At 37.8% G+C, this 22,191-nt stretch overlaps 2 protein-coding genes across 3 annotated transcripts in view; one reads left to right on the forward strand and one right to left on the reverse strand.

The window, feature by feature from the left end:
* On the forward strand, positions 1–11,085 carry tmem276b (transmembrane protein 276b). Its single transcript, XM_057338613.1, has 4 exons — positions 1–691; positions 6,820–6,933; positions 7,112–7,249; positions 8,683–11,085. Exons 1-4 carry the CDS (start codon positions 295–297, stop codon positions 8,931–8,933), a joined length of 900 nt encoding a protein of 299 aa, XP_057194596.1. The 5' UTR covers positions 1–294; the 3' UTR covers positions 8,934–11,085.
* Positions 10,872–22,191, reverse strand: part of gas2b (growth arrest-specific 2b) — an 18,222-nt gene continuing 6,902 nt past the window's right edge. The window contains exons 4-8 of one of the 2 annotated variants that reach the window (XM_057338598.1): positions 21,183–21,324; positions 16,723–16,786; positions 16,215–16,638; positions 16,008–16,115; positions 10,872–12,026 (exon numbers count right to left, since the gene is read on the reverse strand). In XM_057338598.1, coding sequence (XP_057194581.1) covers positions 11,829–12,026; positions 16,008–16,115; positions 16,215–16,638; positions 16,723–16,786; positions 21,183–21,324 — 936 coding nt within the window. In that variant the 3' untranslated portion in view covers positions 10,872–11,828. Of the gene's footprint in view, positions 12,027–16,007; positions 16,639–16,722; positions 16,787–21,182; positions 21,325–22,191 lie in introns of both variants that reach the window. The other variant, XM_057338589.1, reaches the window with a different exon arrangement.

The following is a 22,191-nucleotide window of genomic DNA, read 5'->3' on the forward strand; positions in this document are numbered from 1 at the left end:
GTGAGGCCCAAGAGGAAAGAGAGAGCATTACACTCACTCCATCCTCCCCTCACTCAGCACTGGTCCTCGCATCATCTCTCCCCTCTCGTCAACTCCAAACCAAACAGATGGTGGACAAACTGCACATCTGTCCGGAAGCTCTACGACAATAGACAGCATCGCGCTGGACTCGAGCCCGGTCATGTCAGAGTCCGACAAACGCTAGATATTCGCTGCGTTTTCTTGCTCTACCGTTTACAACGGCAGTCGGGGGAGGACCGCGAGTCTGTCTGGGTTCTCCACCAAGCGGAGAAGATGGCCGCCATTAAGATTTTAACCAGCGCGGGTCTTTTCTTGGCGTTTTGTGCACTGATCTTGTTGGCAACGGCCATCTGCACCGATTACTGGTACGAGACGGACGCTCGGCGGCACCGCGAACGCTGCAAAAACTACGCGAACAAGCGTAACGATCCCGGATATATTTACATCTCAAATCACAACTTGCCTCTTCAGATGCCTCCAAAGGGCTATGAGAGGAAAGAGATGGAGCCGGTTGGGGAACCGTCGCCTCGCGTCAAGCGGCACGCTGTGGCTTCGGCCACCGCCATGGAGTCTCACTGCAGCCGCCAGTTCAACTCCACGATCTCCGGTCTGTGGAGAAAGTGCCATCGCGAGGGGTTTGACCTGGAGACCGAGGATCTCATTTACAAAGGTGAGCTTTTTGGGGTGCTTGGTCAAGGCCAAAGTAGATTCATAGTGTACTGCCATACAGGAAATTCATTTTGAAAGGAATTGAAGCACAGGTTCAAATGGTAAATTACGTAGTGTTTTGAAAGCATTTGCCATTCTGTAACGCTGCAATTCTGTAAAAGTGCTTTTAACAATAATCCACATGACGCTTGCACTTCTTTATTAACTTAATGTGTTAAGTTGAAAAACGATATAAAGAATAATACAGGGGAAATGTGAAGAGTCGCATCACTGCCGCTATCCAAGGTGCTGAATTCAGCTCACCTGTGTCATCTGCATCTGTATAACAAAGTCGAGGGTTGATGTCAGCAGGTGCATAAGCTATTGATGACGGCAGTGCATGTTGCATCTGACGTGTAGCTATGAAACAATCGGCTATAACAGGTTAATAAATACATGTTTCGAGGAAAAATAAAAAGGAGCAAAAGGTGATTTAAAAAAAAAAAACGAGATATGAATAGCAAATAAAATATTTAGAGGTGGAAAGAAAGAAAACACACAGTTATAAAAGTAAATAGCCTATCTTTTGTAAAGTATGGCCTACTCAGTTATTACCAAGCTGTGGAATGCTTATTCAGCTCAGTTCAATTTTTTTGTCACATAAACAGAAACTTGCAAAGAAATGTAGGTCTGGTCAGCTTTACTTGGACTGTGCGAGTAATAACCGTAAGAGAAGACAGGTAATCATAAAATACAGAATAACAATAGGTTTAATAAAAAATAACAAAAGGAATGTAAATAAAACTGAATGCACTGTAAAGAAAGTGTATTTTTGACTGCTTTATTTGATAGAATATTCACATATTTTTCAAATGCGGTAAACATGTCAAATTACAGAGATGGAACGAAAATTTACAGGTGTAAAATTACATGAAAAACATTTACAAATGTTGTTTTATGTTTTTGGCGCCCCACATAAAAAGGTGCTATACTATGCCATAGAATAAGCTTTTTTGTCTAAATGGTTCCATAAAGAACCTTTCTGTTTCACAAATGGTTCTTGGTGATGAAAAGGTTCTTCAGATTATAAAAAGATAAGAAAAATATGGTTATTTAAAGAACCTTTGACTGAATGGTTCTTTGTGGAACCGAAAATGGTGTGTGAGTAATAACCATAATAATCTACACTTTTAAAAATAAAGGTGCTTAAAAGGTTCTTCACAGCAATGCCACAGAAGAACCATTTTTGGTTCCACAAAGAACCATTCAGTCAAAGGTTCTTTAACCTTGTGTGGTGTTCATATTTTTGTTACTCAGCCAGTGTTGGGGGGTCTAGTGGACCCGCTGCAGTATTGGGTTTTTAATTCAACGCAATCAAACTTTATTTTAAAATAATTAAAAGATGTTTACTTCATCCCAATTACAATCAATCTAAACGGCATATATATGGTTAATATTTTCCCCGTACCTTTGTTAGATCACATTTATGAATTGAAGTGCTCCATGTTTTTTTTGGGGGGGACGGCAGGGGCAGGGGCAGAAACAGAAAACTTACACTTACACACACACTCTCTCACACACACGTACACTAAGGTGACCACCACCCAACAAACCAAATGTGGGACATGTAATCCGTTTGTGTGGGACAATGTGGGACACCACTGAAAGGTAGCGTGAAACTGGGATATAATTACAGAACGAAACACTTTTATATTTTTTTTCTATCTTTTAGCTCGTAAAAATAATTTGTTATTTAGTCCATTCCAACTACAACATAATTAAGGCATAGATAACATATATATAGCATAAAACCATTTTAATGGCGGTTTCAAGGTGTACTGTCTCTTTTGAGTACAGATCAAATGCGTTGTCATCATGTTGTACACTTTGAAGATCTTCTCAAAAAGAGAAAACTTAAAGAATAAGAAAACAAACAGATACTGAAAAAGAGTTTCTCTATTGAAATGTATTATTGTTAAATAAAGCATTTCATTATTTGCAAATAATTTTCATTTTAAAACTTATAGGCTAAACACAGTTTCAAAGCCACACAGTTTACAATGTTATAGTGTTTATTCGGCAAGTTGACATGGGAGGATTGCCACCCGATCTACTGACAGACGCAGCCTCTTGATGACTGAAATCACTGCCGTCTTCTCATTGGATAAAAGTCAGGCTTTAAAACATAGTTGCATTTGTATGAGCTCGTTGGACACTGGTGTGCACCGGACTGCATTGACACAGCACTGTTAAATAGGTAAATAAACAATGGCGCAAACAATCGTCTCATGTGCGTTTCGGGGATAAAGAACGTTTCTTAATGTGACTAAAACTAAAAACCAATAGACTGATAAAAATGCAGGACATTTTCTCAATATGCGACGTGCGGGACAGGGGTGAAAATGCTGTACGGTACAACGCAAAGCGGGATGGGTGGTCACCCTAACGCACACAGAAACGCACACAAACATACATACTAAAAGGAGGCCCAGACATGAAGGGACACAATGAAGGTACACAGAACCTACAGTTTCCAAAATGTTATAAGCCCTGGGTCCAGTGGACCCGAACATCAACAACACACAGTGTGCGGTCATTGAAAATTTGTCCTGATAAATGTTCATCACAGAAAATAAGCCAAGGCCAATGAGTTTGAAAAAATAATTAATTGTATCATTTTTCTTTTGATAAAAAGTGAAAACGGGTCCCACAGAGCCGAACACCATACAAGCGTTAAAGAACCATCTCTTTCTTACTTTTTTATAATCTTAAGAACTTTTTTCGCCTCAAAGAACCTTTTGTGAAACAGAAAGGTTCTTAAGATGTTAACGGTTCTTTATAACCAAAAGGTTCTTCAATGGCATCGGAGAACCTTTTAAAGCACCTTTTTTTAAGAGTGTGGCATCGCTGTGAAGAACCTTTTAAGCACATTTATTTTTAAGGGTGTAATATTACCATTTTTACAGGTTTTTTTACAGTGAACAGAAATCTGGAGAGAAATTAGTTTTTGGAAACATTTGTTTTTTATTTTCTAATTAAGCTCGTTCCACAAGTATATACGTGCATAGCTTTAGCAGACATTTTCCTGCCTGGTGGTGAAGAGGAAGCGCATCGCTCACTTGGCCATATCTTCATCAATAATTTGTTTATTGATTTCCCAGGTTACCCTAAGTGACTGTGTAGATGTCATAAGAGATAAAGTGGTGATGGTGTGAAACCACTCCAGGTAGACTGTGAGACCACTCTTCCATTTCTTACAGATTTATTCTTCAGTATACCTACTGTATCTTTCACTCTTAAGATCAGCACGGTATTCTATGTGTTTAAGCAAAGAAGGCAGAATATGTCAGTGATGTTTGTTAAGAACATGAAATAAATTAGCATAGTATTAACTGTTTAGTTTAAAAAAAGAAGTTTACTTTAATAGTTAACAACAACTGAACGCAGCACATTTACCAAAAAACTGGGAGTAACAGAGAAGTTCAGACTAAATCTAATGACTGCAACTCACTATGAACTCGCTTTAAACCATTTGAAATGCATTAAAAAGTGAATTAAATATCACACAAACGGTGTTATAGCAAAACTGCACAGTATCAACTTTTTCTTCCAGTAAACCAGTGTGTAATAGAAGCATCAACATCAAATAACATGCAAATCTGAAATGTCTTTTAAATCTGCAGGGCATTGGTTTTTCTTTTGTTGCAGCTTGAGTTCACTCAACTAATCTGACGTCTCTTTGTAGAGTATCCATCAGTTATCACAGAAATTAAATTTGTCTTATTTTCCCCACGTCATTCCTTGTTTACACAAAATAAGAGAGATAAAAACACAGTGTGTATGTATTTCCTTCAAAGGCTCAGATGAAGTGTCTTCGGCCTTTGATATGTCTGTTTGTGCTTCTGATACAGAACATCAGACATTGATAGCTTTCTGCTCAGCTCAAGTGTAAGATCTGTATTCTTAATTTCACAGTGGAGCTCTACAGCAACAAACTCTGTGCATTCTGTCACATAATGGCTTTATACAAAACAAAATCAACACAAGATGCCATGTAATGCAATGTCTTGTTTGTAGAAAATCTGTAATTGCATCGTCCAGTTTGTCCTTGACCAACTTCTCTTTCTTTTCATTTTTGCCTTTGCCCTAAATGTTGAAAATAACAGAAAATCTAGTAAACCTGTTTTTAGCACTAAGGTTTACACTATTGTTTTTATCACTCGATAAAATTCTATCCTGTGATGCTTCGGTGGTTCTTCAGAGGTTCTTTAGGATGACTAAGGTGCTATATAGCCCCGTTTCCGTATAAAGAACCTGTTAAGCCCCTGTATGGTTCTTCAGCTTATATAGCACCTCAGGAAACCCAAAGAACCACTGAAGAACTACTGAAGCACCAAGCTATGGTTCATTAGCACCATTTTTTTAGAGTGTTATACAACAATAGCAAACACACTTCCACTAGAATGGAGATGATTTTTTAAACAAAGTTCCAATAAACAAACAATGAAAACAGAAGCAGTTCAGGTGTCTGGACAAAAACTATAAAGCTTTATCAAGCACATAAAAAAACAGAAAACCTAAGAGTCCACTGTTGGGCAAGCAAACACCTGTTTACTGTGACACATCTAATAAATCAAGGGGTAGAGAAGCCTAGAGCTTTAGAGGCATCCAGACATATGAAGCGCATCCATTACCATCGCTCAATCTAAAAACTGGAAGGGTTTCAAATCCACACATAATGCAGCCATTAAAATGTTTGCTCTGATTTCTGCAAATTAAGACCAAATCTTTATATGAAAGCTAAAACACCAGTTCATATGATTTGATATACATGGGACAAGCCAGCCATTCAGCCAGAGTGATAAAAGAAGCCTATACAGATCACCTCTCTTCTATGGCCTTACACTAAGATCCACATAGAGAAATAGTCACATTGAGCAGCCTACTGTCAAGATATTCATTTGATCCAACAGGCGTCTGAATCATTTGAGGTGTCACAAAAAATTAAAAGAACAGTTTAATTTTAAAGCAGCTGTTAACCTTAGCAGAGCTCATACTGTATGTCCAACTAAAGAACAAAATAACAGATTCAGATTTATTCTGCTCATTTATTATTAACCCTACAAGCCCAGTGCAATTAACCTACTGTTCAAAAACAACACTGGATAATTGGCAGCAACAGAAAAAAACATTTGGTCCCTCACAAATTCTCACATTAAATAAAGATGAAAGTGACGCTGCGTTTTATGATCTGTGCAACAGAACGTTCTCATCACAAAGTTTATTGTGTGACTGGGATGATGACTCTCAACTTGACCAGTCTCAGCAAGTTGTGTAACCTTACAAAAAAAATGAGTGAACATTTTTTAATAGAAATGACAATCAGGGCTACACACATGGCTTGTTTTCAAATACACAATACACTAACACTCAAACAGACAGAAAATCTCATGGCACTTCTGAATCTAACACTTATTTTTCATACAATGTTACATAGTGCATAGTTCACTCAGTATCAGAACGCTGCGTGTGGTTAACAGTTTTTTAAGTGTGCCTTTTAAAGCTCAAGAAACATTTAACGTTCATCTATAGTTCATTTACTCACCTTCTTGACGAAAGAAAATTTCATTTCTTTTATATGGACACAAAACCAATGCAAGTAAATGGGTACAGTCACTGTTCATTTGCCAACATTCTTCAAAATATCTTCTTTTGTGTTCTGCAGAAGAAAGAAAGTCATGCATGTTTGAAATGACAAGAGGGTGAGTAAATTATGACAGAATTGACATTTTTGGGTGAACTATCCCTTTAACTTTCCTCATAAGCTAATGTGTGTTAAATTGCTTTCCAGTGACATGCCTGTTTAAATGATGTCTAAATGTTAACATTCTAATAAAAACCTTTTTTCTATGTTCACATGAAAATACAATAGTGAATGCAATTCTTAAAATTAACATTTATGACCTCTTCCGTTTTATCATGTCTGTCTAATCGCTCTCCAGGAAATAACTTAATGCTAGCATGAGACCTTGACACATGACTAGCATGAGACCAGACACAGACCTGCTCATCAGATTTGCACATAATAGTCACTTTAACTGTCATTACTGAGTACATATATATTTTCGTCCAATTTCTGATACACTGTAGGGTTTATTCAGAGATGCGCTCCTGTGAAGTATCACTACACATCTTCAATCCTGCCCCAAAACCTTCCCGTCAATATCACCAAGACCATCCGGCAAGATGAGTGGCACGCCCTCCGTGAGTCTCTTTTAACATTTATACTCCATGATCCCTTCATTAAAGCATAAACTGTTTCGTGTATGTGAGCAGACACCTTTTCCTCAGAAATGCAAACGTAAATATTTAACGTGCGATACATGTAATCGCTCAAAAATTACAAGTCAGAGGGGTTTATTGTTGACGCTGTGTGCTGTAGATCTGCGGCGGATGACAGCAGGTTTTGTGGGCATGGCTGTCTCTATCATCCTTTTTGGCTGGGTCATAGGAGTTCTTGGATGCTGTCAACAACATGATCTCATGCAGTATGTAGCTGGACTACTCTTCCTCATGGGAGGTAAGAGACAGCGTGTGTGTTTGTGTGAGAGCGGAAGAGAAAGGCCGTTTCTCAATATGCGTTCTTCCGCGGTCTTGTGTCCTTGTGTTCTCGCTCTATGTCATAAATAACCGTCAAACTAAAGTCCGGTTCCAATACTCAAGGGCTGCGTCCGCTTGAGAGTGTGTGCACGCGTGACAGGAAGTAAGAGTGCAGGTCTGTCCAATGTCTTAAAAACGCCAAAGTGCAGTGCCCCTAACGCACACTAAACCCACACTATCTTGAATACCACTTGCGAGCGGTATGCAGGGCTAAGTGTATCCCATCATGCATCACATTCTGGATATAATGAGACTTTTTGCACAGGTTTCGCGAGATGTTGTGGAAAGCTTTCAAGTGTAAGTTATACTACTACTTTTTGAGGTTTTCTCTTTATTTATTATATGTTTGGCTAACATGTGTTTTTCTTTTGTTTTTTGGGTACAGCTGCTTTGATACAATACAAATAAAGCGCTATAAAAATAAATCTGACTTGAGTCAACTATATTAGATATTACATATAATTTCGAGGTTAAACGTAGTGTTGCTCATTTTATTGGTTAAAACTCCAGAGTTATGTATATTTTGTAAAACTGCTTTTTATCTCATAATAAGAAACACCACATTAATTAACGTTACAAGTGTGCACTTGCTAAGTGTGTCCTATCGGGTTAGAAATACTACATGCTCACTTGGGATCTTCACGCCCACTAGAACACTTGGGCCAAAAACAGAAAATACGTCATGAAAGTAGTCAAGTGGTCAAGTGAAAAGACCGCAAGTGGGGGTATTTGGACGCAGCCAAGAACAGAACGCATGAAAGTACCCTGATGTGTTCTCGATATCAAGGATGCGTCGTATGCAGCCTTGCGTGCATACGGAATCCGCTTGAAGTCCCAGAAGTCACTGCGGCGCGTCCATCCAAGTTCGTTCTTCCGAGACCGGTTGTCTTTTCTTTGCGTTCTTGGAATTGATAAACGGCCATAGACTTGGTTTGACTATTTCAGTTGAGATTTTAGTACAGTCGTCGCCATCTAGTGGCTGGTTATTATAGACCACTTCAGTGGCAGCAACAAAATAAACGCTACAGTATGTGGCCCAAACGTCCGGTAGACCTCCGCAAAGGATCAATAACTGTTGAGTAGTTTTTATTTAATTTAATACAGTTATTATACATTAAAATATTATTATAAATCAGTATAAATTAAATATAAAATAAATTGTTATATTACTAGCCACTAGCCCATAACCAAACACAGACCGGAAAAACTGTGAGCCAGGCGCATGCGTTCATTTAAACCGTCTATACACTGTTTGAAATGAGATTAAAAACATGAATTCTTTGCATTTTCTATTTGTAAACTAATATGTAGCCTAAATGATTGTGTAATCTCGACTGGTTTCCCTTCTGGCAGGAACCTGCTGTATTATCTCCCTTTGTACCTGCGTGGCGGGCATTAACTTCGAGCTTTCACGTTACCCACGTTACCTGTATGGACTTCCAGAGGACATCAGTCATGGTTACGGCTGGTCCATGTTCTGTGCCTGGGGAGGACTAGGTCTCACCCTGCTGGCTGGTTTCTTATGCACGCTGGCTCCTTCTTTAAGCAGCCCCTTGGCCCGCACCACAGTCCACAAGTCCAGGCACGAAAATGGGACCGTGTGAACAGACTTCTGGAGCAACATCTATACAGCATCCATGTAAGGACATCTGGCCTATTCATCACACAGTATGACTGTATCATCGTCTCTTTCATACGACTCAAGGGGCTTTTTGGCTTCCTCAGTGATCACATTTTCCAGCACAACTTGTGTACACCATCCGTTTAAAAAATGCAGCCTATTAATGCATAATGGAGAAAGTCCGTAAAATGTCTGCCACGGACATTTGCAGACGCTGAAGGAGTCTGTTTCGTGTGCAAACGGGAGTCACGTGCACTTCCACACTCTCACTTGACTCACTTTCACCCTTTATGGCACAAAATTCTCTCTCTCCAGGTTACGACTGAGAGGCTGACTGGAGGCTACTGTCTTCTCTCCATGAGGATTCATAATAAAATGGTGCTCTCTTTTCACATCCTCAAACGAACAAACAAATCCGTGTCAAGTCCTATTTCTTAAAAAAATCTTCACTGAGGCCAGAATGAGGGCAGTGGAAAATAGAGACGAAAGCATTTCTGTCACTAGAGTTTCAAGAAGCAAATTTCCCAAGGCCTCAAAGAGTCTGTATGTGTAAAAATACTTTGTTTTGTCTAGTTTCTGGTCTACGCTTGTAAGAAACTATGCTCGGATACAAATGAAGCCTTTTCACTCTTTGATTGTAACGACCGGTGACCTGGCTTGGTCTGTGGTAGCCGTTTTAATTTGACTAAATTATTATTCAATAGCATGTGAATTATTGACCTGATTTGTTTTCAAAATTTTTGTCAGGGTTGTTCTGAAATGAATTTATTATGAAGCCTTATTGCTGTTGTGAGCACAATATGATGAAAGTCAGAGTTTAAAAGGAGCGCAGCATCTTGATATCACAACTAAATGGTGTTGAATATTTAAGATAAAACGAACCTGTTGGTTGCACTTATTATTACAGACATTCTAGGGAATTCAGTGTTATGAGTAGCTGCAAAGTGTGATGTGAGGTCCAAAGTAGGAACGCTTAGTGTGTCTTTGGACAATAATAAGTTATAAGTTTTGGGTGGATCATAGGAAGATGATAGATCCCAGGTAGAATTTTCTAAGTTCCTGGTTCGATCCAAAGTGTGGTGTTTCTTATGGGTTCAAAATATGGCACTCGACAAACTACAATGTTTACAAGATACGGTATGTTTGTACATGACCAACTCAAGAAATAACCAAACAATATTTTAAAGAACCCCGGACTAGTAATAATCTGGTAATGTGTTTTCTTAAAGTGAGTGTGTCTCTTCACATTATTAATAATTCATATTGATTATACTCTCACTGATGGACATTATTTATTCGGGAATGCTATGAAAAGCACAGTTACCACAAGTCATTTAAAATGCATCACGTCTCTCCTAAATGTACATTTATAGTCTTGTACATCTCCACAGAGTCCAAGCACAATGTACTGGTGTTGATATCCACATTGGTGATGAGTAAATGCAATAGTTATGAGACATTAAGGACTGGAAATACTGTGGTAGTATTCTGAAAGCATATTTGGAGAAATGTATGCGTAAAATAAGGTCATCTGAGGATAAATTGAAGAGCACAGTCATTTTTCTTGTAGTGCTTTAATGGAGTTACAGAATAGCTTACTGACAGTTTAGCTGATTGGCACAAACATTTTTGTACAAGGATTACAATTCCTCAACAATGTGGCCAAATGGAATGATTTTATTCAAATACATAAGGAAAACGACACCAAAAGAACTCTTTAGATAGACATAAAAGTGTTATACGGAGTAAATCCTTTCTGAGGAATCCAATATCAGGTATTAACACACACAGACGTAATATCCTTCACTAACAATACAAATGGAATGGGGAGAATTCAAATGTACACACAAAGACCATTGTGTAAAAAAAGACAAAGAAAGGTGTTTAAAACAAATAAAAAACACATGCAGGTGTTTTGTCATTTTTGGTGAGATTTGTATAAAATTTGCCATTTTCTTTGGCAATTAAAGTAGCACCATTTTTTATTTATTTTTGGGGTACAAGCAGTTTTTGCAGATTCATTTGAACGTGTCATTGTCCTGCATGCTGTCATATTGATTAATTTAAGTGTATAAAATCTGTGTCGATTTTTGAAATGACTTTTATTTTAAGAAATAAAATTTAGTAGCATTTCATGATGAGGTACTTCTTTATATTTCATCAATCGATTATGCTAAAAGAAATATATATATATTGATAGTCAAGTTGGAAAGTTTTCACAATGTATAAACGCATTATAAAATCTTAAATACACAAATCAAAGAAACCAATATTTTATTCAGAGTCTGACAACTAGATTGAATTTGGCTCGATATGCTACTGGAAGAACATGCAATGCAAAAGTTGTTAAAAAAATCTATGTTATTGAAGTATAAAGGGTGAGTAGAGTAGTTTGTTTGCACACCATTATGTCCACAGACCTCTGAGCACAGGATGGTATTGCAGTAGTTTTATGCATAGTCCTAAAATACAGCTCAAAATGCAATACAGGGCACCACCTAGAGGATGACTGAAGAAATTTTTCAAGTTCCATTTAAGATAATACAGCAAGTTATTTTAGATTATAAAAGTAAACTGTTCATTAACAGAAATCCTGCCCTTTATGTTTTTAGAATTTCCCATTATAAAAGTGGGGAGAACAAATCATAATTATCTGTAAGTAAAGTCAATATGATATGATAACATATGTTAATTCTACCCTATATAAGAACAATCTACTGAATGTACAGTACCGTTCAACATTCTTTATTGTTCTGTTCTAAAACCGAAACCACACCGGGTCATTTACAAGATTTTAGCCACCTGGGCTGCTTTCCTCCCAGAAAAAAGCTTTTACTCTTGAATTTGTGATCACACCTGCTTAAATGTTTTTAAAGTGTTACTTCTTGAAGTGGGAGTGAGTACCCACGACCAGATAACTGTCCCGGGACAGCTCTCTCTTGACTGGGGACTTCCTGGTTTTGATTCCGGGCCGGGCAATCGCAGTCATCCTGCACGGGTCATGCTTTAACAGGTATGTACCAAATGTCTCCCATCCGCCACCAATACGCACCATGGCATGTTTATCATTCAACATCTGTCATTAAAGAGAGCAAAAGAAAATGCAGAAAGATTGAGTCTTACTACAATTTAAGTGGTTGATAAAAAAACAAAAAACATTTACCGTATAAACAGTTTACAGATGCTCATTGGCTGGGGCATTCCTTGTGTTTCACTGTTGCTTTCTTTAAAACAAACTAAACCACCGTGTTTGCATTCATTAGACATATCTGTAAAATATCCAGCTTGGTGTTTTTTTGAAAAATGATCTCCCCAAGACCCCTTCCTCTCTCATAAAATATTTAAAGCCCACATCTAATATGCAGCAGATCCAAAGAAAGGCAAATGATATCAGTCAGAGAGAAAGGCAGACAGCGTGACAAAGAGAGAAAGAGAGACTATGCTGCTGAAATCTCATTAAACCAAATGAAACACTACCTCATGGCACCAGCTGAGCCAAATTTGCAGGACAAATCCACACACACACAGCTATTCAAAATACACACCTATGGTGTTCCAGCACCGGCTAGCGTGTCTTAAATCTCTTTTGCTGCCAAGGCAACCGCTACCAAGCAAGAACAAGCCAAGAAACACAAAATGAGACAGAGAAAGAGAGCACAGGATGGGTCGTGTCTCCTGAGAAATCTCTCTCTCCCCTGGGGCATTGTTAGTCATCTATCCCCCCACACCTTATCAGCCCTGACCCTCTCATTACAAAGCTGTTAAGCTGCTGGTAATACAACCAGATTTATATGTTTTCCCCTCCCACCCCTCCGAACCCCTTTGCTTAATGCATCCTAATAGAGGGATCCATACACACGTTTTGAGGGCTGGGTAATTCTAATTACCATGCAGTTTGATCAGTCTCAGCTGTTTCCAAGCAGATTAAAATGTCAGGGCTGACAGAGAGGGTGAGAGTGAGCCAGAATTAACAAATACACCAGAGAGCCGTGAGGGAGGGGCTAGCCTGTTTAAGGATACCCCACGTGTCACTCAAGCTTCACAGCTTCTGACCCGTACACGAATAAAAACAGACAGAAGAAAGATACGTTTACTTGGAGAAAGATAAAATGGTATGGAAATCTGAGGGCTGTTTGGTTTTATTCAGACATGTTGCTCATGCATTCTAACCAGCAGGTTTACAGTACCTCCACAAAAATCATTGCTATTTTCTATTACATAAAGAGACCAAATGTTCATTAAAGCAGCATTTCTATATGTATTGTGGCCATTCCAGTCCAGTGTCTGTTGAATTTCAACAAAATCAAAGCTCAGGAGTGACAAAGTCATCCAACAGCAATGTGAAAGACTGACAGCATGACAAGACATGGAAACTGTGATAAAAATCGAGGTTATTACATAAAAAATTAAGTTTGAACTTTTCCTAAATATATCTACAAATATTACTGTTGTATAGCTTAAAAGTGAATATGAACTTGTTTTCTTAGCAGTATTTGAGGTCAATCAAAAAATACAGAGCATCTTTTCTGTTATTTTGACTTGTTTCTCCAGTTTTCATTTTCTGCAAATAAATGCAAATAGAAACAACATTTTTATTTGAAATTTGGGATAAATGTTATTAGTAGTTCACAGAACGAAACAAAAATGATCATTTTACATGTTTTTACTGTAGTGAAAAATGTATGCCTGTGGGGGTGGCCCTGCTGTTGTTAACACATTAACCACTAGATGGCAGATTAGAGCTTTATCTCTCTGTCAGGGTAGACTCACTAGTCTGAACAATGCCTGTAGAGTAACAGTATCCCCAAGATGTTTTTGTTCAAATAGGTTAGTATGTGTTCTGAAACAAACCAAGATATTATATACTATTATATAGTAGCGAAACTTCCCTGGAAGACTGAAGAAATGGCTGAGACAGCAAAAATTGTGTATAACGTTCCACCTTAAAAAATTATGTTCATTGGAAATTTAAAAGAGCACTATTTAAAGAGCACAGCAAACTAAACAAAAACAAAACCAACAGAGCCCTAAGTGTTTGTGTTATGCAGTCTGCTTCCTTCTCCGCAGCCGTTCTCGAATCACCTGGATAAGATCCATAACTGACCATTAATCTGCCCAATGTGTAACAACAATGAATGCTGAATATATCATTAATGACTGAACAGATTAAGAGACTAGGTAAACATCAATAGAAAAATAGGGATGTGTATAAAAAACTGGTAAAAGGTTCTAAAATTATGAGCCTGTGTTCTTTAAAAGGAGTTGTCATTTGCTAATAGTATTAAAACAGCTTTCATGAATCTCTGTGAAAATGGCATTACTCTTTGTAATAAGAGCTAAACAGAGAGGTATCGCACGTTTTCATGACCCCATTAACATCTCTCAGTAATGATAGAAATCACATTTCCTTTTAAATGATCCACAGACTCTTCACTGCTTTCGGCACACGGCTTAGCCATTGTGAAGATCTAATGGATCTTGCTTCTCTTTCATTTTTGCTTGAGATGTCAAAACAGAAGTGAAAAAACGTGGACTCCCTCAGACTGAAAGGAAGGCTGGGAAATGATATTAAAAGCTTCTCTTTGCTTTGCTGTAGTAAGCCATTCTCTCTCTCATTTTCTCTCTCCCTCTGCTTCTATGCTAATTGGATCCCTGACAGAAAGCGGCTGTTTTTCTTCTTTTTCTTCCTCAGTCACACATGCTGCTACCCTGAAGGATTTGCCTGATTGAAAAAAATCACAAAAGGAGAGGCGGAGCCAACACGAGTGACGGATCAATGACATGATCAGTGATCAATGAATTCAGATTTAGATTTTTGTTTTTTGTTAGTTTGGAATTTGGAAAGAGGTTTTAAATATTTTACAATATTGCAATGTTGGTTATAATCAGAAAACAAACTGACAGTTAATATGGAAATATAATTTGAGAATAGGTAAATGAATACTCTCAAATTTACTTCTACAAACAAATAGCTATAGCTATAACAATAAAATGCTGTATCTGTTTGGTTTCTGTTTGTTTTGCTATAACTCAATATGAATAAATTATTCACAACATTTTCTGGGTCAAGGTTGTGTAACTCAGTAGTTGACATGCAGTCAATTATAGATTATAGAAAACCATTATCTATAGGACATTACATACTGGACTCTTTAAATCAAGAATAACAAATACTGTACAGACAAGACTGTATTTGTGTGACAGTGGGAGACAGAATTTTGTAATATAAAAACACAAATAACCGAACTTTTGAAAAAATCACGGGTCATATTGATGAGAGAAATTTTCATAGACAATGCCAATTGCCAATGCCAACGTCAACAAAAAAACGACGGAAAAAAATATATATAAAAAGTGAATTCTGTCCAGGAATATACTGTAGTCACCAAACCAGACATATTAATTTATTGATGGCTATGAATGTGACAGTAAAAACCGATTGTGGATGTTACATAAGTGAATTCCGATATGTTTAATTATGCGTGTAATGAGTTTGTGCAGGTCACCACTGAGACAAAGTGACAATTTTGTGAAGAATTCAGCTATTCCCTGTACGGTTTAAAGGCCTTTTGTATTGTAAACACTGTGAGTCAAGACAATAGCCTGCAATCTTTTAGTTTCCCAAAATTTTGTTTTGTGTGTATTTTCAATATTCCTGCTTTGTTTGTAATCATCTTTGACAAAGAATGATTCACTTAGCCTTTATTTTTGTTCCGTTAGAGTACTTGTGAAAAGATTTGTCTGATCCGAGACATTTGCGAGTCTGAACCTCCCGTTTCCCTATTCAAAGGTGTGACCTTTTCTTCATGTTGCCAGGCAACACTAGCTCCCATGAGGCTTTGCCTTGAATGAGTGCTGTGCTCTCGCTCAGCTTCAAAACTAATATTTGTGCCTCCAAAGAAATTGTAAAAGCACAGCAGAGCATGATTTTACATATCGCTTCATATCCTTCCATAAACGTCAATGGAATTGCGACAGACTGCAGGTGGGAAATAATAAATAACATTTTCATTCAGCTTGGTGCCGTAAAGAAAGCAGTCTGCGAAAAAGTACATACCCTGACATAGAGAACTTTGTCACCAACACGATAATGGCCTTTGGGCTGCTTCTCAATGCAGAATTTGACTGGACATTTGCATGGTGGGTCCTCTGATATCTGTCTTACCTGAAACAAAATAGAGCATAACACCTGGCTTAGATTAAAGAGGTCAAAGTTACAGAATTTAGGAGTGAAGTATAGAGGTTTGTGATAGAAAACACTCGCAATATCATCCAGCAGGTTGCCAGTGCTCTTTTTTCTGTTGAACTTCGCATGGCATTTTGTGGGTGTGGCTGATGAAGATTTGATTGATGTGCTAACAGGTGATGGTGTAGAGGGTGAATCAGGGTGAGGTTTTGACTGGGTGGAGGACAGAGAAATTGAATCAGGGGGAGGGGTGGGGAGCAAAGGAGGAGAGGGATGGGGGTCCAGGGGAGGGGATGGAGTTGGTGAGGCAGGTGGTGTAGACGTGGGGAGAGGAGAAGATTGTATGATTGGAGGGGGGTTTGGATCAGGTTGAAAAAACAGAGGTGGAGTGGATGGAGAGGGCAGAGGTGAGGCAAAGAACATGGATGGAGACGAACACCCATCTTCCTCTTTTTCAATCTCTTTCTCCAGCTTTACAAGTGCAGGAGGCTCAACTCCATACCTAAGAACGATATTCCGTCAGCTGTCAATAATTGGTTATATGATAATGACTGGCAATGGGAAACATTAGATTGAGAGAACTAACCTTGAAGCAATTCTTCCGAGCTGCATGAGACACAAGCAAACATCCCTGGGATGCTTATGAAGAACTGGTGAAACACAATAAATTTGTTTATAACACAATTTTAAAGGAACAGTGTTTTTTTTTTGCAGAATATGATATTTTGCAAAAGTCTGAGCTATTTTTATTTGTTGACCTTTTTGTCAATGTAATGGTATCGCTATAGAATTAAATATTTTTTGGGCTTGAAAACTGTCATCATCTCCATAGAATTCTATTGTTTGAAAAACATGCAGCTTAGACTTCTTGAAAATACCTTATTTCCCATACAAGGTTCTGACATGAAACAACCTGTATTGTTGAATTCCCATAAAGCCACAATATGGAAGAATTTTGTTATGAAATATCCAAAAATCCCTTGCAAAGTGTGATATATTTCATGCACTTGTGTACTTACATTATCCCAAATGTTCCCAAGAATGTGCAAATCCAGAGAAATTCCTATTTAAAATAATGACCCGTCCCTTGTCTCCTTTGTATTTGTCGCAAATCAGTGACTTAATATCCGGTGCTCCGCACTACCCTCAGTTTCCGGTTGTAGAAACTAGGCAACACGCAAATGCGGAAGTGGTTATACAGCATCTGGGACGCAGCATCTGTTGTTCTGTTATTATGGATCACGATTACGCTTTGACGAGTAAAGAAAACCCAAAAAGTGTAAACGTAGACCAAATGAGGCAAGCAGGCTTATGGACAAATGAAGAAATAAAACCAGAATTAATATCGGCGTGGCGTTTTCTAAATGGAGAGAGCTTCGCGACCAACTTGGACTGGACAGAGACTCCGCTCTCACATGTGTTTTAATAGACAGGTAAGCACATTTTTTTCTTTTTCAAAATACTCATGTACAGATTATTTGAATAGTTATGAATGCAGTTACTCTATGAAATACAGTATATGTCGCACAAAAATATGTAACCAATAACGTTACTTGTAAATGCTGTGGGTTCGTTACAATTTACTTTTTAAACGACTGTATGACTGTTTTAAACAGGTAAAACTGTGTAGCATTACGCTACCAAATCAATTGACAAAGTCCAATATCAGTCGCGGGCTAATGTAGCATTACATTCCACGTTTCTTGCAAACTAATTCATTATGATGACATAAAATACAATTAATTCATTACCTCGTCCGTGAACATGATGGGCGATCTCCATACGCCTCTGGATGGTGAAAACCACATGTCCCATAATTCCACTCTCCTACATAACGTCATTTAGCTTCGCCTTTTGTTGTTGTTTCGAAAGTGCGCCATCTAGCGGTCCAAATATTCCATATTGTGGCTTTAAATGTATTTTTATATAGCTATGATATCAGTATCTTTAAAGAGTACATTCCTCGAGATCATAAAAAATACATTTCATGAAGTGTTTAATTTTGCCGTGTTTGAATGTAAGCAATCTGCCAAGTTGTAAATCCGATGGTGAACGAATAACAAAGTTATTAGCTTATAAAAAAGGTAATCGACTCTGAATCACGCGAACAAGCCATGACCTGTCCGAATCTTTAACCACAATGTACCTACGTCACTAGAAAAATCCCCGCCTACTGACTGCGAAAACTTAACTCTCTCCTCCCCAAACACTGTACTAGCTCGTTCGTGACGTGTGCATCATGTCTAAGAGAAGCTGTGTTCTATGTAGTGAAACTAAGTCAGTCTTATTTTCACTACCAAAGGAAGAACTTCTGAGGAAAAAATGGTTACTATTTATTTTTCAAACGACACCAAAGGAGTAAAAACCGAACGTTTTACTTTGCGCGCGTCATTTTACCGAAGATTGCTTCATCAATCTTGGCGCCTTTACTGCAGGATACATTAAACGTCTTTCCTTAAAAGATGTTGCAATACCAACTTTATTTGGACCTGTAAGCTCCACCGAATCACAACCTGTAAGTGTGACTCTTTATTTTTGTCTTAACTTAAAATTAAATTTGTGTGACGTTATCTCATGTCTGTGTTTAGCTAACGTTACCGTTATTTTTGGGGTTGTTACTGTTTGTTTACCTAACGTTAGCTATAAACTCGTTGCGCTAATGTAAGTGTTCAACCATATTAACTCGCAAAGTCTTTATTTCAAGAACTGCGTGGTGTACTATAGTTATATTAACATCTGAAGATACGAACACCGTACACTGTATGCCGTGATAACTAACTGTTACAAGAGAAGTGTCTAAAACAGTCCTTTTTCTTACTGGCATCTGTATAAGGATTAAAGAATGATTCGTCAGACTCGGGCTCGAACTGGTAAGGTAAAATCGACGCCATCTCTCTCTATACACTGTTAATATCCAACCACCTGCAAACCGTAATACAGCAGTAATGATAGGCGGTCCATTTGCGACACATGCTGAACGCGTTTGACCAATCACAGCAGACTAGACCATTTGACCAATCACAGCAGACTAGACCATTTGACCAATCACAGCAGACTAGGCCATTTGACCAATCACAGCAGACTAGACCATCTGACCAATCACAGCAGACTACACTATCTGACCAATCAGATCAGACTACGCTGGCGGAAAGGCGGAGATTACACAGATGAATTGCGGAACGAATCATTTGAGAGTCAGTCAAGAAGTAAGGTAATAAAAACTGCTTATTATTACGAAATAATAGTATTTTTACATCATGTATGTACATAAACTTGTTGTCGGACACTCCATAAACCAAAATAAGCCCTTAAAAATATTGAGGAATGTACTCTTTAAAACAGAAATTAAACACTGTGGATAACAATGGGTCAGACCAAGTTTTGATAGTCAAAATAAAAATACATGAGATATCTCTGTTCATCAAAGAGAACTGCACTGCAGAGAAAATGACTCAAGTTTCAAAACAAAACTTAAAGACCTGACCCAACTTCCTTTAGACACTGACACATGCCTTTAGGAGAACAGTTAAAGGGATAGTTCACCCCAAAATAAAAATTCTGTCATCATTTACTCACCTTCAAGTTGTTCCAAATCTTTATAAATGTCTTTGTTCTGATGAAGACAGAGAAAGATATTTGGGGAAATGCTTTGACCCCGTTGACTACCATAGTAGGAAAAATACTTTTTTTGTTCTGTTGAACACAAGAGAAGATATTTTGAAGAGGGTAGGACAGCAAACATTTCTGGGGCACTTTTGACTACCATTGTCATTTTTCCTATGCTAGTCAATAGAATCCAAGAACTGATTATCTTTCTGTGTTCAACCAAACAAAGACATTTATACATATTTTGAACAACTAGAGAGTGAGTAATTCATGACAGAATTTTAATTTTTGGGTGAACTATCCCTTTAAAGACTGCCAAGCATTCTGAGCCGCATCAGTCGACCAGACAGCATCAAGTTATGATATTCGACTGAGATTTACAATGCAAAATGAAATAAAACAGTGTTGTGTTTGTAAGGACTACATTGATGTCCTTGGTGTGCAGATGGAAAAAAGACAGTCATTTGTAGTAAATGAATGTTGAAACTTGTCTTAACACATTGTTAAGACTTGAATAGAAATCTGTCTCTCTTCATAGTCTGACAATCGCTGGAGGTGTGAATCCATACGGCAACAAAGAAACAAAACAAATGAAAGCCAAACTAGATTATCAATCCTAATTAGTGTCATTCATGAAAACCATTATAGAGATCAGGCATGTGCCTGGGCATGTGTATGCAATGTAGTGCACAGCTCTATGACTCTTTTAAAGACACACAAACACATAGTGAGATCAGCACTACATTAAACATCCCTCAGGTTCTAATCCAGGTGACATATCAGCACCATCTTCATGTAACATAACCCACAAATCTACCAGAGGCTGTGAGAAAAGTCTTTTGACTCTGTTATATGTTATTAACAATGGACTGCCATGGTTTCTATATCTTCTCAAATTCTTTCCCTCTTTTACCAATCTTTCTTTAGAAACCGCTAGTGGTGACAGCTCACAGGCACATGCATCCTTTCACTATATTTCTATTCTCCTCTCTATCTTTGACCCTGTTTTTATTCCCCATTTTCTTCTGACCTACTGTCCTTTAACTTGTATTTTCTTTTCTTTGGCTCCATTATTCATCTCGCAATGCTGGGCAGCAAGGGCCAGGAGACAGATATTGATACTGCTTGTCTATCCAACAGATCTCACCACAGCCCACAAGGCTACATCCTCCATAGAACACACAAAGTGAGAGATTCATTCATATCACGATAAAGTGTGAAAAGTGAGCATGACCAGCAGGGATTTTTGTGTCGTGAATATTACTCTGCCATCATTATACAGATTCGTTGTTCAGTAGTATATGAGTCTCAGAATTGAAGTTCACAGGTTCACTTGTAGCCAGTCTGCACTGAAACTAAGGGATCATGTTAATGTCTTAAAAAAACCTTTAAACATGTCTTGATGAGACAGGCAAAAGTGGTGAAACATTAAATACTCACCAAGATCTTCAGATTCAAAAAGATGTGACTGCGCCACCCCAATTTTACAGCACCAGTACAGGAAGTTAGCTGCATTGTCCCGAGCAAAGAATGATCCTGGGGTTGCATCAGCACGCCAGCGAATCACACGCCGAATAAAGGGCTAGGGAACAAACCAAAATGTATTTTACCTTAACTTATAGTGATCTTATTTCAATATTATATAATAATTTCTTATATTTAGGTGTTTTTTATATATGTTGTCCAATAATAATGTCTGTTGTCCAGACATTTTTTGAAAATTTGTTCTCTCCCTCCACTGCTACAAAATTCCCCATAAGTCCTCAGCTGAGAAGGAAATTCCCACATGACCACCCTCCAGACACACAGGCGAAGGTAAGAGGCAAGAACTTTTTATTCCCTCTCTCCTAAAGAGTGATATTTTTATTCATGGCTTAACCAAAAAAAATCACTAAATAAACTATAGTCTATTTATCATATACATTATATACTGTACATACAGTCTTTCAGCTGTGCACATCAAACTATTCATCTACAATCATTAATTCCCATGAAATGTACTACTACTAAATGTACTGTCTGCCAAAAGAAAAAAAGTAAATGTCGTTGTTCCAAAGTTTTAATTAGGTTTATGTACCTGTGAAGTGAAGTTATTGTGCTTCATTTATAACAGAATTAATTATGTTTATATACTGTAAGAACAGAGCATGATTTATGCGGCTGAACTTATTCCTGTCCATACATTGTTCTATCAAGACTGTTTAATCTGTCTATCTGTTTTTCAGCTCATTAGCAGGACAGTAATAAAAGTTTTCTCGTCTATTCAGAATATTTATTCAGCTCATTAAAGTCTGTCAAATTACACTCTTAAAGACACAGATACAAAGGAAATGGGAAGTTACAAGAGCAACATGTAGCAACTTGCAGCAAATAAATAAAAATAACCACATGTTTACAAGAGTAAACCTAGGACAAAAGTCTCACTATGACATGATTTAATGTTAAACAT

The sequence above is a fragment of the Triplophysa rosa genome, linkage group LG1 (genome assembly GCF_024868665.1).
Source record: "Triplophysa rosa linkage group LG1, Trosa_1v2, whole genome shotgun sequence".
Lineage (NCBI taxonomy): Eukaryota > Metazoa > Chordata > Actinopteri > Cypriniformes > Nemacheilidae > Triplophysa > Triplophysa rosa.

Bases quoted from the DNA above. Each gene is read 5' to 3' on its own strand.
- tmem276b (XM_057338613.1), top strand. From the start codon at position 295: ATGGCCGCCATTAAGATTTTAACCAGCGCGGGTCTTTTCTTGGCGTTT. The intron at 692-6,819 runs GTGAGCTTTTTG...GATACACTGTAG, and splicing joins CGAGGATCTCATTTACAAAG to GGTTTATTCAGAGATGCGCT. The intron at 6,934-7,111 runs GTGAGTCTCTTT...TGTGTGCTGTAG, and splicing joins AGATGAGTGGCACGCCCTCC to ATCTGCGGCGGATGACAGCA.